The sequence below is a fragment of the Camelus dromedarius genome, chromosome 4 (genome assembly GCF_036321535.1).
Source record: "Camelus dromedarius isolate mCamDro1 chromosome 4, mCamDro1.pat, whole genome shotgun sequence".
Classification (NCBI taxonomy): domain Eukaryota; kingdom Metazoa; phylum Chordata; class Mammalia; order Artiodactyla; family Camelidae; genus Camelus; species Camelus dromedarius.
In genome coordinates this window covers 86,395,906-86,415,057 of record NC_087439.1, presented here as the reverse complement: position 1 = coordinate 86,415,057, position 19,152 = coordinate 86,395,906, and the positions used below count along the sequence as shown (strand labels likewise).

The following is a 19,152-nucleotide window of genomic DNA, read 5'->3' as shown; positions in this document are numbered from 1 at the left end:
CCACCTTTGGAAGATACAGGGTTTGCTTGGCACACGTTTGGCTTTCAGAGTTGGATTTTAAAAGCTCAGATCCTGTAGCCAGAGTAGCTAAATTCAAATTCTGGTGCTGCCACTTACTGCCTGTGAGTCTAGGAGCGACTCGCCTAACTTCTTGGTGCCTCAGTTTCTTCTACTGTAAAATGGGCATGATCAGAGCACGACCTCATAGATGGAGATGCACACAAATGATAAATATTGAGTAGAACTGTGCCCGGCCCAGAGTAAGCACTAGGAAAGGGCTTGCTTTATTATAAGTACCATTATTGTTTTTATTACTGTTCACTAAGCATTGACTACATGGCGGGCATGAATCAAGTCTGCACAATGTCAGCTCTTACAGACAGGGGAAGATGTCACTTAAAAATGAAGTCCAGGGTGGGGCAGGGGTACAGTTCAGCGGAAGAGTGCATGCTTAGCATGTGCTAGGTCCTAGGTTCAAATCCCAGTACCTCCACTAAAAATTTTTTTTAAATTAAATTTATTTTAAAAAGTCCATCTAAATGTAACTTCAGCTTGTGTGTTAAGAAAGAAAGCCCCAGAGTGCAGTAGTAAGGACTGAGGTTCGGGGCTGTGAGGCAGGCAAGGCCTGTCCAGGGAGCTTCTCCGGGGCAGTACCATGTCTGTGCTGAGCCCGGAGGCTGAAGGGAGAAGACCAAGTTTCCGCCCTTACCTTCAGCAGAGGCTTGCTCATCGAATGATTATTATTATGGGCCCTGCTCTCTGTTGGTCTTTTCAGGTACTCTCCTCCCACCGATATCCTGGCAGGTGTAAAGGATTATCTGCATGTTACAGCCGATTCTATGGAGGCTCAGAGAAGTTAAATGCTTGCTCAAGATCACACAGCTTATCGGCAGCAGAGCCTCGATTGAGCAGGAGTCTGTCTGACTCTGCGGCTCACTGTGAGCCTTTCTGCTGCACTCTGCCGCTGCCTCTCCCTCCAGGCTGCCGTCGGGACGAGGATCTGCTTAGACTCGGACCATGTTGTTCAGTACATCCATTGTCAGTACCTCTATAAATAAATCCAAATATAAGGAGGGACCTCCGTAGTTTGGGTAGCCAGACTGCTCTGCCTTCTGTCTCCAGAAACAGGAAGAAGAGTCCTTGACGCCCCCTTCTTTTTTTTTTTTTTAATTGAATTAGATTTGATTTACAATGTTGTGTTAGTTTCTGGTGTACAGCATAGTGATTCAGTATACATATATATATATATATTCTTTTTCATATCCTTTTTCATTTTAGGTTATTATAAGATATTGAATATAGTTCCCTGAGCTGTACCGTGGGACCTTGTTTGTTAATTTTATATATAGTAGTTTGCATCTGCTAATCCCAAACTCCTAACTTATCCCTGCCCCCCACCCCCCTTGGTAACCATAATTTGTTTTCTATGTCTGTGAATCCATTTCTGTTTTGTAAATAAATTCATTTGTATTGTTTTTTTTAGAGTCCACCTATAAGTGATAATCATGTGATATTTGTCTTTCTCTGTCTGATTTACTTCACTTAGTATGATAATCTCTAGGTCCATCCATGTTGCTGCAAATGGCATTATTTCATTCTTTTTTATGACTGAGTAGGATTCCACTGTGTATATACACCACATCTTCTTTCTCCAGTCAGCTGTCGGTAGACACACAGGTTGCTTCCATGTCTTGGCTGTTGTGAGCCCCCCTTCTTTACTTGTTCAGACTGACATCCGACTGATGGCTCTCAGGCTCACGCCCGCCTTCACCGGCCAAGACCAGAATAAACGAGGGCATTTCTCTGAGATGCTGACCCCTGCGCGACATATTGTGGAAGCATTTGCTCTTCTGCAGGGAGCTGTTGTCAGGTGCTCTACAGTTCTGTCTGCTGGGGTGGGGTTGGGGGGATGTTGGGGTCCATTGGGTACTTTCTCATGCCCGGTGCCTGCTTTCCTCAGGCTTGGAGCCCCCCTCCCGCCAAGGCTCTGCTGAGAACAGCGGCTCCTCCGTCTTCAGCCTCCTCCACTTTGTTGCTCATCCTTCATGTTTGGTTATTGATCAATGTGATCATATTCACCTTCCTTCTTTCAGAAAAACTTCCTAAAAACTCTCTTCTCATCTGCTCAAAGATCTCCCCCCACTTTCTCCCTGTAATTAATATATTCCCTTTTACATTGTTTTGTTGTCATTCCACTTGGACTTTGGGAAGGAGGGAAAGAAACACATGTACGTGCTGTTTCTCAATTACCATATTTTCATCTGAGCTTGTGTTTGTTTTATAAGGCAACATACTGTTACCAGCAGCAGCTTTCAGATGCTTGAAGGCCAGATTAATGATTCATTTTGTTAATACTTCACAGACAATAGCAGACACCTGTGGGGACTTTTATTCTTCCTCTTTTAAGATTTTCTGGGTGTCAGCATGTATGACAAATACAGGGGGGAAAGGGGCCTTATCTCCTCCTCAGTCGCACCGCATCCCCACATCAACTTACTGCTTCACACTTAGAGCTCAGAACTGGTCCCCTTCTCGCCTCTGCTGCAGGTTTGAAATTTCTCTTAAGAAAACGCTGGGTTACATGTCCAGCTGTTACTCTCCAGCGTTCGTCCTTTCAGTCTGTTGTCCATTCGGCGACTGTGGCATGCACTGAATTCCCAGGAAACTAATAATTCTTGGAGATTCCCTTGATGATGGAAGTTGAAAGAGAAAAGAGAGAGAGAAAACGCGGGGAGTCCCTCAGCAGCCCATCAGTAATAGGGATGAATTCCTTAGAGGCAGAACGGGGAATCGATGAATACAGGCCTCTAATAGCTAGAAAGCGCATCATTTGTTTCCCCAAAGACTGTGGCATCTGCCAAAACATCTGACTCCAGAAGGCACCCCAGAGGTTTAGCCAGATTTAGCGAGAGGTGGCTAGCAAGGAGTCTGGGATGCAAGCTGCCTCTTCCCTGCCAAGCCCCTGGGGTATGACTGAAGGTCATCCCCCTCCTGGTGCCGACCCGAGCTGGTGGAATGTTTAAGCGTCCCCAGTCAGAGTCTTGCTGCATTCAAGCCATTCGGTCATGAGCAGATGAACCCGAGGGACTGATTGGAGCATCCTAGGTCATGCAGTATGGGAGCGGGTGGGCGGCGGAGGACCCTGACCATCCGGGGAGCCCCAAGGAGCGATCATATTTGAAAAGGCACATTCATAATCATGGAAGCCCACTCTGTGCTTTGTCTCTGGTGGACACCATTTATATAGATATTCAATACACAAGCCAGACAGGCTAAATCGTAGCCTCTCTTCAGTAAATGCTCCAGTTGTTTGGAGTAAAAAATGGTTTAGATTAGCAGCCGGGCGCTCTGACAAAGGTCCGGAGGGAGTTAAGGGACTTGCCAGCACCATTAGCATTTTTCTCTTCTTCGTCCAGCTGCCCTAAAATATGTTTGTTCAAAACAGAGGGAGAAGAAAAACTACTGGCAGCCAGTACCTCTTAAAAGGAAAAAAAAAAAAAGTTTTGCTTCTCTGGTAAACATAGCAATTAAAATGAGGCTGTGTTGTGACAGACTACTGAGCAATTAATGCCTAGCTGAGCTTTCTGCTAGATGCTTCTGTGAAAGCCACTTTACTGGGGTCGGAGCGGCCACACCTTAGAGCAAAACAACCCTCCAAACTTCCTGCAGCACGCTCCACTCCCAGGAGCCCAGAAACCAAAGAAAACATTTTTACTTTGACTCTCCGAGAGTTAACACTGGAAGAATTAGCTTGACAGAAAGATCTCGACATTGAACATCCTACTGGGGATTTCATACTTTCCTCATTTGTAAGCAAAATCTATTTTCCACGAGATATTTTTAGTGCAAGCATCCCCTGCTGTCCTATTCTCTTACAGTATACCATTAGATCTTGAGGCCATTCCAAACAGGTCACGTGACTTCTAAGCATCTCTCCGGTTCCCTCCTAAGTGACTAGTCTCTCAGGAGTCAGGGAACACTAGACTGTTAACTACCGAGGACCTCAAAGTCCTTCCTGAAGCCTTGAATTCTTACTGATAGGCTGTGAAACTGCTTTACAGCTGCTTTCTCTAAGAGATCAGCTTGGCGGAGCTCGCTTACTGACCTCAGTAATAGAGATATTTTCAGCCCTGCAAGCCGCCTGTGTAAATATAAAAATGTATTAGGCTGCAAAACTGCATGTGTGGGAACAGAACAACCCTGCTATTGAAAGGAAATCACAGGGGGAGCACTGGTGTCGCTCACATGGGTTTGGTTAACGCGTGCATACTTTTGATAAATTGTTTTGATTCAGTGGACTCCACGTTTCAGATGAGCCAGTTTGATTGCTGGAACTTATGAGCTGTGAAAAGTAAAACCCCAGTCATTTAGGTGGCTAGCAAAATTTCCTTCTGAAAGTGTTTACGTCTTTTTAAAAAAATCAGTAATTTTCACCCTTTCTATGACACTCATTTGCCTTGGAAAAAATATTAGGGTGAAGTCAGTTTCTAAGTGGTTTAATGTATAAAAGAGTGATTTATTTGAGTGTCTGAGGGGGAAAGATATATTTTATTCCAACCTCTGAAACTAGAATTGAAGAGAGTCATTGTCATGAACAGGAAACATGCTCTCGCAATGAACTGAGAAATGCTCTCTGGGCGAAATGCTCTCCTGTTCCTGAGTGTGTTCAGTTTCAGTGGATCAAATCTTTCCCATCTCTGCATCCAAGCTATTTGGCGGCGATCAGATGATCAGAGCTCAAGGAAGTGATTGGAGAGCGAGCTGGCTGCAGCTGCAATGTAGGCTGTTTTCAGGGACAAGGAGCCACTGTTTTTCAAACATAGCATCAACATAGAAGTTATTTCGTAGGCTCCAGGATGCAGCGATGGGCTGCACTGCCAGCATTGTTCTGCTTCAAGCTTTTCGTTCTGTGGTCCAGAGGAGCTGTCCACACATTTGTAGACGACGCCAGGAGGAACCATCCCATGAAATTTTGCCTCTGGAAAGTGACGATGAAATGAGTAGACCCAGAACCCTCATCATAATGGTATGCTGTCTGTGGAAAAACAGCCTCCGTTGATTGCACTGTTATTATAGAAATGAGGTTGCAATTTGGGGTTTGGGTTTTCAGCTTTAGGTAAAGCAATGTGTGACCTAGTGTTTACTACTGTGCTTTACTGTTTGGGGAGAATCTTTCAAAACTATTTCATGTATCATTCAAAGAGCTAGTTTTCTTTCTCTTAGGTCTCTCGTGAAAATGTGCAGTTTATCGGTCTGTTGGAAATGCTTTGCTACCTAACATTTTGTATGCTGGTATTAACTTTTTGTGAAGAAACACAGAGCAAATTGGGAAGTTTGGCTTAATTAAGTGGATTGGATTTTATAACTCTAATTTGAAACTAGAGCCCAAATAGATATTTTTGTATCACATGTAACCAATCAAGTTGTGTTGATGTTGGTGGTTAGATCTTTAACTTCAGAATATTTGAGGCTTCTATTTCTGACTGCAGCGGAAATGCCTTTCCAAAATGCTTAACTTAGGCATAAAATCAGAATAAAGTTTTTGAGAATATTGTGGAATGCGTGGTGTTTTAATTAGAGAGCTGTTTCTTGCCACTTGTCAAATTACATTTTTGTCTGTGCTTTAATTATAATAGGCAGTGTTACTCCTTCTTTGCATATCTGTTTGATCAGCAAGAAGGCGGCAGAGGGTAGAATCTTTCCTTACTTTAGGTTCCAGGAGAGATCTGCTTAGTCACTGAAATCTCATATTGGGATGGAGGTGGTATGTAAAGTTTCCAAAACTGGGGAGGCATTGAAGTCTGCGTGGTTTCAGCAAAATCAACCTTTTTTCTCTTAGATTTCAGTGTTCAGTTATCGAGGATGTAGTAAATAATGAATGATAAATACCTGTTACACTGAAAGTTTTTAAACGAAAGTCATTTGGCTTGGGCTGTGCCGCTGAGTGACAGAATGCGACGCTGTAACGTTCTGCACCAACTTCTCTAACACGTCACTATTTGATTTTCAGAAGCCGATACTGTTTTTCAACTATTGGGCTATGATCATCTCTAAGAGGAAACAGTAGGAATAATTTCTACTCATTACTCCCATAAATTTTCGCAAATTAAATTTAAAAGGATTTTGAGACATTGGTGTCTAAGTGTGTAACTCTGGTTAATAACAGTAACACGTTCTGTAGCTATATGTATCACTCGTGCCACCTCAGTCATTAAAACAGTCATGTTTTTCTAATTTTACTAACTAAATTTTGCAGCTAGAAATTTGCAAAAAAAAAGTATTTAAAAGTAGCTGAGACATAAAAATAATAATTTACTTAATAACTATACCCTGGTTTTTCAAAGATCCTTTTAATTCATTTGATGCCTTTACTGACATTAAATGAGGTGATGATGAATTTACTGAAGAGGAAAACAGGGTTCGGAAAGATCAAATACCTGGTTCCCATCACACAGCTGCTAAATGCCAGAGCCTCAGAGCTCCTGTAGATCAACAATTCCAAAAGCCAATATACTCTGTTGTTCACTCTGTTTATATTTCTAAAGAAATAATGATAAAACTGATAAAACTGAATTTTTATGAGACATCTAATAGAAATCTTGGACCACTCAGAGCAAATTATGCTCAAAGTTATCATGCATCTTGCAAGTTTCTTCTGGGCCACTTGAAATTTCACATATTCCACAACTATTTATTGATGACCCACTAGGGGGACCAAGCACTGTTCTAGGTACCTGGAATCCATCAATGAATGAACCCATCAAAGATCCCTGCCCTACATAGCAAAGTTTCATGGTCATAGTATATTTTGCAAATCTTGTTATGGAAATACTACGTTAGGGTGCTGATGCTTCGTGTACAAATTGAAGTCAATGAGAGTATTTCCTATTTTCCAACACAGTGGTTTGAAAACATTAATGTGTTTCAAAACCACCTAGGAGTTCTTACTGATACAAATCCTTGGGCTCCTGGCCCCAGTGACTCTACATCAGAAGGTCCAGAGTGGCACCCAGGAATCTGCACTGGTAGCAAGCACCCCCCAGTGATTCTGATGGGGGAGCACCGTGGATGGCACTCTGAGAAACATCACTCTGGAAACTGATCACCTAAACCCTTCACCTCTCACCCTCCTTTAACCTCATCTTCTCACTCTGGCTATAAGCTTCTGAACAAACTGATTTTTTTATCCTCTTACTTTCCCATCAATCATTAGTCACCAAATTTTGTATACTGATTGTGTGTGTGTGTGTGTGTGTGTTTTTAAGATCACAGACTCTTGAGCCAGGCTGGAGTCCTGACTTCACCCCATATCGGCTGTGTGACCGTCTGCATGCTGTTTAACAACTCTGTGCCTCTCTTCCTTATCTGTAGGAGAGGTAACACTTCCTGCAACCCAGAGCTGTTACGAGGGTTTTATGAGGTAAAGAATGTGTAAGTGCTTGGAATCATGTCGAGGCATATTAGAAAGATTATCAATAGGAAGGATCGGGGACATCCTAACTGAAAAAGTGACATATGAGGAAGAGACTCGAGGGAGGTGAGGGCATGAGTGAGTCAAGCCGCTCTCTGTGGGGAAAGATCTCAGGCAGAAGGACCAGCCAGGGTGGAAATCCATGATATGGGAAGAAGTGTGGGGTGTTTGCAGACCAGTGAGGAAGCCAGAGTGGCTGAGTGAGCTGAGGAGGAGGTAACAGAGGGAGATGTCATGGAGGTAACAGGGGAGAGATCAGAGAGGCTTGGCAGGCTCGGCCTTCTTCCCAAGTTAGAAGGGAAAGTGTCGGAGGGAAAAGACACAGAAGTTGAGAGCACAGGCATCAGAATGTCAAGGCTGATCCTGTGCATGCTGCTCACCAGCTGTGTGATCATGACTTGTCCTCGCTGATGAAACAGAGTCACAGCGCCTGCCCTGCAAGGTTATTGTGAGGATTCAGTTAATACTTGCAAAGAGCTTAGAACAGTGCCTGGTGGGGAGTAAGTGCTGTGTTAACTCTGGGCTTGTTGATCTGGGTGGCCTGGAGCAGGGGAGTGACAGGAAGTACGGCTCCAGAGGGGCCGAGGTTGAAGCCGGAGACCATTAATCAGGAAGCTATTGCCATGAGCCCAGCAAGAGACCTGGATGCGCGTTGTTGAAGCTGGGAGGAGTGGTTGGATTCAGATAGATTTTAAAAGTAGGACCCATAGGATTTGCTTACAAATTAAATATAAAGACTGAGAGGAAGAGGGGGATGAGGGATGAATGTATGATATTTTGGGTTTTTTGTTTGTTTGTTTGTTTGGTTGGTTGGTTGGCTTTTGGCTTGAACAACCAGAGGACTGGGTTGCCATTCAGAAGGGAAGACTGCAAGAGATTTGGCAAGTGAATCTAAGTTCACTGTAAGATATGTTAAGCTTGAAATGCCCATTAGGTCTACACATGGAGATCTTAAATAGGAAATTGGATATATAGGTCTGAGTTCCAAGGAACAGTCTGCAGAAGAGATATAATGCCTGGCCCAGTATAAATACCAATTAAGTGATTGACGAATGAATAAATGATCTCTCATCTAATTTCCTATAATATTTACAGTGTGTCAATCCATTTGTAGTTAATCATATCTTTAGCTATTTCATTGAACTTCTAATTGCTTATTTACTTTATTGTTCATACATTTTCCTTTTCATACATTTTTCTTATCTCACTGGTAGATGAAAAACCCCACGTAGGGAGAAACTAAGCCCGTTTTATGCCCCATTGGTGCCCAGCACAATTACTTTTATGGCCTAAAAGCTGAGTATCACTGATGATTTGAAATTTTGAAGCAATTGTCACTGATGCGAAAAACTCCATCGATAAGGCTGCCTTCTTAATTCTCCATTGAAATGTCCAGGGGTAAGTTAAGAATGGAGAAAGCTGCTACAATAAGTACAAGGGTTTGAATGTTGATATTCTTTAAAAGGCTTTGACACCCAAGTCGTCATTATGCCCAAGACTCTCATCGTGGTGGTCCAGTTCTGAGTCGTCACGCAGAGATCAGCTTTGGGCTAGTACTCACTATAGTCTGGCTGCTTAGTCCAAAGTGGAGAGGCGTGGTAAACATCAAAATAAATCATTGTAAGGCCCTTGGCCTTTACAAGGGACACATGAATCCTAACATCTGAGACTATTATAATGGCCTATTGCAATGTAATCGAGTTTATCAGGGAAAAAAAGAAGAAATTCCTTCAAAGTTCTAATTTATCTGTCACTCAGAAATGTTTGCTCTGATGGGAGAATTAACAGAAACCTTTTCAGGAATTCTTTTTTCTTACATCTTTTATAGCATATTTTGTTGAAGGCCTCAGACAGGGGTTAATGTAGATCTGCGGTTTTCTAGGGAATGTCTATACTTCTGATGTTCATTTACTAATCGCCAACCCTGGAAGTTGGCTTCTACTTTAAGGCCTATTTCCTCTTCCCTCCAAAAAAAAGAATATTTCTCCTTTTGCACAATGGGGTAGAGATGAAACAAGAAGATGTCAAGAAACAAGTGCTAGGCAGACGGCTTATCTCTCTCTCCCGATATGACCAACTCCCACGCACGACGCAAGGGTCTCAACTCAAATGCAAAACGTTTTTTAAATCTACGAGCACTTTGGGGTGTCTCTGAAACAGTAGAAACCATAAAGTTTAAATGTGCAATTGCCAAGGATCTGGTGTCTATAGCATCCCAAACGTGGTTTTGTCTTTAGTTTTGGTTGAAGACAGAGGAAAATAAAATAGCCTAACTTGTGGTGAGTTGGCGAGGTGAACTCTTCCCTGTGAGTCAAGGATGTGCACTTATAGGATGAGCATTTCCGAGCCAGGGAACTTCAGTTGCTGCCCGGAGCCCTGCGTGACAGGTCACTCTTTGGTGGTTTTCAGGTCTGGGGCTCTGATGAACCGTGTGTCAGTCCCGCCCTCAGTCTGTTTTCGTATGCCCTGTGAGCTCAGAGTGGTTTCCACTATTTTAAAGTTTTGTAAAACAAAATCAAAAAGGAATAAAAAGAAGGCTATACAACAGAGACCATATATGGCCCACAAAGGCTAAAATATTTACAGTCTGGTCCTTTATAGGAAAAGTTTGCCCATCCTGTTCTGGTCAATGATGTGGGTTCAATCAGCAAGGGATTTTTTTTTTTTTAACTTTGACTTTTAGTGTTTTTGCTTTATGTCTAACTAGATACAAAAGAACTTGGGTTCTTCCGGGGGGCCTTTTGTTCATCTGAAGGTCGGAGAACTGTTCTGATTCAATGATGAATTTTAGATTTGGAGTCAGAAGGCGCAGTCTGCCACTTAAAAGCCCGTGTGACCCAGACACATTGCTTCATTTGTCCGGGTTTGTTAAATGGGGACTGCTGTCTGTGCTGCCTGTTGGAAGCACCAGAATGTTTATATTTATGAAATCACTTTGTAAATGAGTGAGTGTTTTACAGGGGTGAAGTCTTGCAGGAAGGGGGCTGACGTATCCGCTGTAGGTCACTGTGCCGAGGAGAGCTCACCATCCACTGGGTGACTCGTCCGTGATGTCAGGAGATTACAATAGGGTTTTACGGTATTTGTTCCATATCTACCCCAAACGGGTGGTACAGTGAGTGTGGCCAGAAGAGAGGGTCCATGAGGGTGTTGTTCAGTTTCTGCTTGATTAGCTTTTTGACTTTCAACAGATCTCCACATTTGTGTCCCCTCCTGTTGAATAGGCATAATAATTCTTCCTTCCCGGTCAAGTTCTCTGAGAACCTGGAATCAGGAAGGAAGCTAAATGAAGGAAATGAGTTATTTATGAAAACAGTAATGCCGTATCTTTGGAGCATACATTTGTTTACATTTATGTCCTACAAATAAGATCAGGACCAGAGAGAAATATACTGTGGGAACTACTTCAAAGGAAATAAAGTGATCTCTCATCTTACTCTACAGTAAATATTATAATTTAATATAACTTTATTATCAAAAGGATTTTTAACATGTTTTGCCCAGTTTCAGCTTTATACATGTGGAGGAAATGACTTCCAAACATTCTAAATCCTGAGTTAATGCTCTTATTTCGTTTCAGTGAGGTTGAATTTTGAAGATGCTGATGTAAGATTCCCCTGGGAAAGGAAGCTTGTGTAATGGAGTGTGATTTAAAATGGTTTGCCATAGATGGGTGTAATGTGGAGCTTAAAAGCACAGGGAATCTTTGGCAGTGATGTTTTTCCTTGTGAACTGAATTTGAGCTGAATCCCAAAGCCACAGCAAATGGACAAATGAATTGAATGGCTTCTCCATGGGTAGGAGAATTAATTGAATGTAATCAAGGCTTAGTAATTAGCAACACAAATCTTTGAAGCAAAAGCTTACTAAATTCAGATTACATCTGGTATCATCTTGTCCAGATAATCATGCATCTTTCTGGTTCTCCAACAAGGAACAGAGGAAAAATACACAAAATCTAAAATGTTTTAAATTTGAAACCACCACAGTGCTAAAGAAAAGCAGAAAATCAGGCATACAGGAGTATCCAGAAGCTTACACCAAAAATGATTAGCAAATTCAACTATAGATAGATATAAATAGATATTTATATCATATATATATGATAAAATATATAGAAGATTATGCTCTTAGTAGGTATAACTGTTTTGGGGGAGGCCATACTGTGAAGATTAGAAAAAAAATTATTACAAATAGAAATACATAGTTATATGGCTAGAAAAAGTGAAGACTCAACAAATAAGTGGTAACAAAAAGTACCTTAACTTTTTTAAATGATCAATTAAAGAAAAAGCCTGGTTATGCTTGGTTTTGTTTTGTTTTGTTTTGTGTCTTTGCTTTCTAGAAGAGTAGATTTAAGGCTTATCCGCAAGTTCCAGGCTTCAGTACAGTGAAATCTTGTGTAATCCATGCAATGCAGCTGAAGATGAAATGCATCTTTTGGCAAAACGAATATGAACAGAGTATTTTTGTCATGCTTCAACAAACTTCTTCTGGATAGTTGTTTTATTCTCTCATATTTTCTTTTCATGGAGCTGACGGACTTTAGGGGCTAAAGTTTAGGATTTTTTAAATTAATTTCCTTTAATCTACTTTATTTTGCTGGAATGCATTCTCTTCCTTAAGAGCGTGTCCAGCAAGTTCAGTATGTGTCAAATGAATTTGGATTGTTAATTATCTAAACATTGGAAATTCAGGAGACGACAGAGAGTGAACTGCACTTTGCCTTTGACAGGCACAGATGGCAATAGACAGCCACTGCCTTGGTCTCACGGAGCTTACAATTGGGTGGCAGAGACAGAAAGGACTCAAAGCAGTGTAAAATTGTAATCATAAGTGCTTCAAATGAGAGTTAGTTACATTCTACTTTAAAACTTAATCCTTTGGGCATCCAACCTCATCCACGCAGCCAAAAAAGGCTCCCTCTAAGAAAGTGCCAATGGAGCTGAGACCTGGAGAGTGAGGAGATCCTAAGGAGAGAGAGGAGACGCCATGTGCCAGTTCTAACTTTTGTTGCAGTGAATTAAGCCTTATTCTGTCTTCAAAGCCAGCAGCATAGTATCATCAAACATCTCGGACTCTGATCCCTGACACTCCTACCTCCTCTTTCACTTACAAAGGACCCTTGTGATTATATTGGCTCCACCTGGACAATCCAGGTTACTTTCCCCTTGTCAAAGTCGACTGATTAACAACCTTAATTTCATCTGTAGCCTTACCTCCCCACTTGCCATGTAAACAACATATTCATAGGTTCTGGGGCTTGGGATGTGGACATCTTTTGGGGGCTATTACCTGCCTACTATATTATTTCATAGAGTGATTTTAAGAATTCAATGAGTGAATACAAGCAAAGGGCCTATAATGTACCCAGAGCTTGGAAAGAACTAAGTTTTAGCTATTATGATTGCTTCCATTGTCTTGTTGGAACTAAGAGAAAGTTCACAAATTTAATATACTTTGAAGAATTATTTTAGGAAAAAGAATTGAACGGCTAAAAGGAAATTTAATTTGTGCTTCATAGAATGTGGGGAAATGGAAATTCAAGGTTAGCTTATTTACAGGAGCACTGTAACATTTACCAAATAGATTATTCAAAGAACACTTATGTTTGTTAGAGATTCTTTTCTGTGCTATCCATCAATTGACACCTTTCTGAAATTTAACTTTTAGCTTCTTTTTGTTTTCCTTTTATCATTTATAAAGGGACATTGTATCATTTGAGTTCTCCACTGGAAAGTTAAAAATGATAAGCAATAAAGAAAAAACATATAAAATCTTAGAAGAAATATTTAGGATTTAAAATCACCACAAAATCATGAAAAGTAGAAAATCAGGTGAGAGAGGGAATTAAAAAAAGACAGTGCATCTTAAGTTCAGCAGGGACAATTGAAGTTATTAGCTTAGAGATGAATAATAGACTGTATCTGGTCATTTTAAAGTGATTTCATTGTTTTCTGATGTGAGTAGGTTTTTAAAATTACAGATCGATAACCATTAAGAAACTTAAGAATTCAAAATTATGGCCTCTAGATTCTTCTACAAAATAATAATGAAAGGTTTGATGAATGAATGAATGTAAGTCATATCTTAAAGGTCATAAAAGTCATAAAAGTAGGAGTCTGTGAGGTGAAAAGAAAATAGGGGTTCATTTAGTAAATTGTCAGTGTCCCTGCCATTCATTGGTCCCTCTGTGTTATCAGCAGTCTTCTTGGCTTTAGTGCGCTTTATGAGAACAGACTGAATATCCCACAGAATATCTTCAAATTCTGCTTTATGAGTCAGATAATGTAAAGATGGAAATCGTGTCGACAAATTAATAGCTCTTTAGTGAATACTTTCAGCTATTTGTCAAGCACTTTGCTAAGAACGTTACAATTATGTTCTCTTGTTGCCACAACAACCACTGGAGGAAATTATTTTTGTTTCCATATCACTGAGGGAAAAATTAAAGCATTTAAGAGTATCTCTGCCCAATTGAAATATAATGTGAGCCACATAATTTTAAATTTCCTAGGAGCCATATTTTAAGGAGTAAAAAAAGTACATGAAATTAATAATACATTTTGTTTAACCCATTATATCCAAACTCATTATTCTGGCATATAATCAGTATACAATAATTAATGAAATATTTTACATTCTTGTTTTTATACCAAGTTGTCAAAATCCAGTGTGTATTTCTACTTATAACACATTCCAATGGTGATGCTAAATATTTATCACAAATACTTTGTTCAGTATTTAGATTTCATAAAATTTACAGTTGAAAGAGTAAATTCACATATCCAAGTTGTTTCAAGACTAAACTTTTCCAGTATCTGAATAGAGTACTAGTTTTTATAGTTAAACCAAAATTAAGATGAACTAAAATAAAAAATTCAGTTCCTCAGTCACACATTTCAGTAGCCACATATAGCTCACAGCAGCTGCACTGGACAGCGTGGGTGTGGTGGTTCTCCAACTTGCCCACCGTCACCCATTAGGTAGGACTTGAACTGGGGTTTGAACCCGGAGCCATTGCTTGTAGCCACGGTGCCACACACACACTCTCTCTCTCTCTCTCTCTCCATGCCCCACCTCGGAAACACCACGGAGTAGTGAGCAGCATGAGCCCGACTTTACCCGTGCTTTCTCTGTTGTCTTCCCATGGGTGTTTGTTTCTCTCAATTAAATAAAACTAAACACTAAAAAATAAGTCAGCTAATTTCTTTAAATTGTATACAAGGGGGCAGGGGAGTCCAGAGTATCTCTTAATATGAAGATTTGGAGTGAATTAAAAATTTGTCTTTTTTTCACCTGTCCTTAGTAAATTTTTCTAAGGTGCATAAATATCCTTATTGAGTTAGCAAATGAGTCAAAAATAAATTAATTGATTAAAAATACATTTTAATGGGGGAGGGTATACCTCAAGTGGTAATGCACATGCTTAGCATGCATGAGGTCCTGGGTTCAATCGCCAGTACCTCCTCTAAAAATAAACCAACCTAATTACCTCCCGCACCCCCACCAAAATAAAAAATAATTAAATAGTGCAATAATAAAAAGTAAAATATTTTTTTAAATAATAAAATAAATTTTAAAAGTTGAAAAGCCTATCCAGGCTAGAGCTGGAGTCAGCAACACCCCTCGTGTGGCCCCTGTTAAGTCTGTAACTGCCACCTTCCCTGTGGCCCAGACACGCCCTCCTTTTCCACTCCACCCACTGCCCTCAGGCCACCCTCCTCCCTTCTCTTGTTCTTATGCAGCCACGCCCACCCTGCCGACTCCACCCACTCCTCGTCTGCTGCCTGGCCACACCCACCTTTCCCACTGTTTGGTCCTCCCCTCTGTCTCTGTTGACTCAGGTCTGGGATCTCTTGCCAGGGCATTCTTCTGCTGTGTCCAGTGTGGTAAGCTGCTTAGTGTTTTTCTTAAAAATTCAGGGTTTTCCATACAGATTAACAACATGTATTAATTGGGGATCATAGAATCCAGTTGCCTCATTTGAAAGGTGAAACTCAGAGCCAGAAAAGTAAATTGGCATATCTGCAGCTTTCATAAGAGTTGGGGGCAGAACAAAGACATTTGCACAGGTCTCAAAATTATGAGACCTGCCCTCTTTTTAACTACATACTTTTCCTCTTTCAATCCAGAGATAATGGGCCAGGGTATGTGCGGTTTTAGGTGAAACCACATAGATGCTAACTACAAAATAGTAATAATGTCAGTAGCATAGCAAATCGTACCCAGTTTCTCATTATTTTAGAAGAATAAATATATATAGGGTTGGAAACCAATTTTGTCATTCAATAAGTGAGGGACTCTTGCTCCAAACTATTCTCTTAACTTTTCTTTAAGGATTACATACAAAGAAAATGAGTTCCAGTTAATCTGTAGAGTAAACCAGTAAGCTGAGCAGATATGGCAGGATATGGCATCTGCTTGTCTTAACACGGGTCTCACGGGTCCCATGGGTCGCTTGGCAGAGAGAGCAGAGAAATAAAAGGCCACTCCCTGTCTTGTAATCTCTTCATATTGAAGAGTTTACAGAATTCTACTTTGGGAACAGAAGTGTATCTCTGGTACCTTCTAGAACTCTGAATCCCAAAACACTGCTGTAACAGAAACAGAATTAGATATGACAAAACTTGGGTTTTGATGTCAGACTTGCACCGTTTGAGAAGTATGGGATTGTGGGAGAATTCCTTGCATTCTTTGACTCTCAGTATCCTGGTTGGCAGCATGGTAATGACTCTGCACAGTGCTGTCGACCATCTAAATGGAAACTGAGGAAAACCACGTAGCACAGTGCCTCTGTTCCCTTAGAGAGCGTGCCTCTTTTTCATCTGTAAAATGAGGGAAATGCCTGCTGCTCACCCCCATCACCAGTACGGTGATGACTTCTGTAAGTGAAATATACACTGTTTTTGTGTTCATTGCAAAGGAGACATTTTACTGTGCCTGCCTGTTCGCTTCTCTACCAGATGAGGACACTAGAATGTTAAGAGACTTAGCAAGTAAACAAGAGTTATTCAAACAGGGGGCTCAGTGAAAAAGCCAGTGAACCAAATGACATTCCCCAGACAAAAGCCATTAGAAGAGAAATAAGTGGACCAAAAGCTAGGGATCAGGATCAAGGACAAGGTGATGCAGACGAAGAAGAGACTCCTTTTACCCTCAACCCTCTGCCTCTGTTTGGTTACAGTTTGTACAAGTAGATCTTTGTGCTTGTTTGTGTCTGTGGCTCTGTTTGTTTTGCAGTCAAAGGAATTTTCCAATCTTTTGCCTGGTTATTTAGCCTTGTTATCTCCATACACGCACAGTTAATTTACACGTGTGCATGCAATGTAGTATATAGCTGGATATGGACTCATCTATGATAGTACATCCATTAGTCTGGTAACCAGAGTTTTAAATGGAGCCCTGTGTGCATGTAAAATATTATCTACTACCGTATTTAGCCTAAATGGACTGAATCTGTTATTTTAGAACCATGTGAGGATAAAGCCAATGAAGACATTTTTGAGACAGAATTCATAAATCTTAGCAGATACTCTCATTTAATCTCTTGCCTTCTAGCAATAACTGTCAGTTTATCGCTGTTTTACAAAGACTACCAGATGTGCACTACCAAACGGGTTTATCAGTCCCAAATAGATCAAAAGAAGTAGTTGCTGAAGACCACGTGGTTAGCGGGGACTTGAGACTAGGGGCTGATGGGCTGCGGGAGAATGGAATCGAGCCCCAGGGGCCCACACCTTCCACAGCAAAGCCCTTTCTAGCAGAGAAGGGCTCACTGAGTCTTGGAACCTGCCCTGCCTTGGATTACTTTGTGCTTTGACTCATATTCCTTGTGGTTTAACGAATCCAAATTTAAACTATTCTTAGTTCCTAGAGGTTATTTTCTGATGCTCTTTCTTTAAATACCACGTGGGAATTATTTCAGTCAGTAAAACTAGACCTATCATTTTCTGTTGGCTTTGTCCTTGCCATTTTTGTGGCTCACATGCTCAATTTCCCAGTGAATGCTCCCTTTTAGATGCATAATCGTGGTCATAATTTAACCTTGTGTTAGTTTCCCGGTGGCTCTCTGTCTTCAAGTTCAAAGGTACAGATGTGGACGAACACGTTAAAATTCAACGAGTGGTTTCTACTTAGATGTTTCCCCTAAATGTACAATGAATAGTTATTAGAAAACTGCAGTTTCAGAAGAGTGAGAACCAGGACAGAGTAAACCATGTCAGGTTTTCTCTCCTTGTTTTTTTTTTTTTAGTTGTACAAGATGTACATACCACGTGAACCAGGTAAATAACACGTATCAGGATAAAATTAAAAAGTGAACCTGTTTGGGGGATTTTGCTCAAACCTCTCACATCCCTGAAAATAATCATTATTAACACCTGCATGTATGTAGTTTTCTTTTTTTTACAAAATCGATGTGACTTTTAGTATGTGGCTCACCAAGAGATCTTTTTAATCACAAAGTTAATTAAACATGATCATGACCCAGGACATGTGGACACAGAGCCAGTTTTTGGTTTAATTTCTTACAATAATTTGATAAGGAAGCCTCTTACAGTCATTGATTATAATCTACTTTCTTTCATAGTCATCAAATAAAATGGCAACTCCAGATTCTTGATTATAAAATAATACTTTAGGTATAACCTACCCATTGCCCAGCCACTGGGCAAACACTGAAATTCTTATTATGTAGATCATCAAGCCTTCTCCATCCTGGACAAGAGGGAAAGAGAGATGGAACATTGTCCATTTAATCCCGGTGTGGTCCATGCCCAGTGGGCAGGGTCATTTCATGAGCTCTATTTTTTTCTTTCTTTCTTTTTTTTTTTTTTTTAGCACCTACAACATTTTAGACCTAAGGGGTTTCCAGAGATGTGTATAATGCCGGCCTCTTTCATTTCGGACATGGTTAAAAGTGAGCCTCTATTTTTTTTACTTGAATATCTACTTCAGGATGAAATATTTAACTTTATAACCATGAGCTCGCTAGCCCTGAAGAGTTTATCCATGCTTGTTCACAGCCTCAATAAAACATAATTGGCCATAAACCCAGCAAGTGTTATGGACTGGTTCCAAAGAAACTTGCTATATAGTGCAATATACTTTTTGTCACACTTAGCCTTTTTCTATATCTTTAGAGTGAGAGTCATTCTGCTTTGTCTCTGGAATGCCGTGTGATAACCACTCAGATTTAATGACTGTGTGATCAGCTTTATATATCACCTATCAAAGGTGTAGCCTTATCGACATCCAGAGTAGGAAATAAACACTGAAGACTTCTAGAAAATAGGGGTAAAGCAACCATTTCTTTTCTGTTGTCCTGGGAATTACATAACAGTTGCAGAAAAGTCGAAATTCAGTCTTAGAGAGATCTTAGCAGGGCATGTGTTAGTTATTTTGTATATTCAAAACAACGTGTGTTACATCATTCTAGTGCAAAAAAGGCCATGATTTTCAGAGTAGCCTGTGTTATAGCCTAGTGCAAATAAGCCACGCTCTTTATCAAATCGGGTTATCATTCTAAAGTGAGCGTAACGTACAGAGCTAGAGCCGTGACCGGGGCACCAGCCATAGGGTGAGCACTTTGTTTGCCAAATATCCGAAGGCATCAGGGAGTCTGTTGTGCCCACATGCATTTTTACAGGGCAATGTTAATCAATTAGCTCCATCCTGCT

General features: G+C 40.6%; 1 protein-coding gene across 12 annotated transcripts in view; it reads left to right on the top strand.

The window, feature by feature from the left end:
• Positions 1–19,152, top strand: part of DOCK10 (dedicator of cytokinesis 10) — a 241,535-nt gene that overhangs the window by 48,485 nt on the left and 173,898 nt on the right. For 4 of the 12 annotated variants that reach the window (XM_064485217.1, XM_064485211.1, XM_064485210.1 and 1 more), the window contains exon 1: positions 4,523–5,026. The exons of 3 other annotated variants lie outside the window; for them this stretch is intronic. In XM_064485217.1, the coding sequence (XP_064341287.1) occupies positions 4,865–5,026 (162 nt within the window). In that variant the 5' untranslated portion in view covers positions 4,523–4,864. Of the gene's footprint in view, positions 1–4,521; positions 5,027–19,152 lie in introns of those variants that run through there. 5 more of the 12 variants (XR_010380702.1, XM_010979094.3, XM_064485216.1 and 2 more) reach the window with 4 other exon arrangements.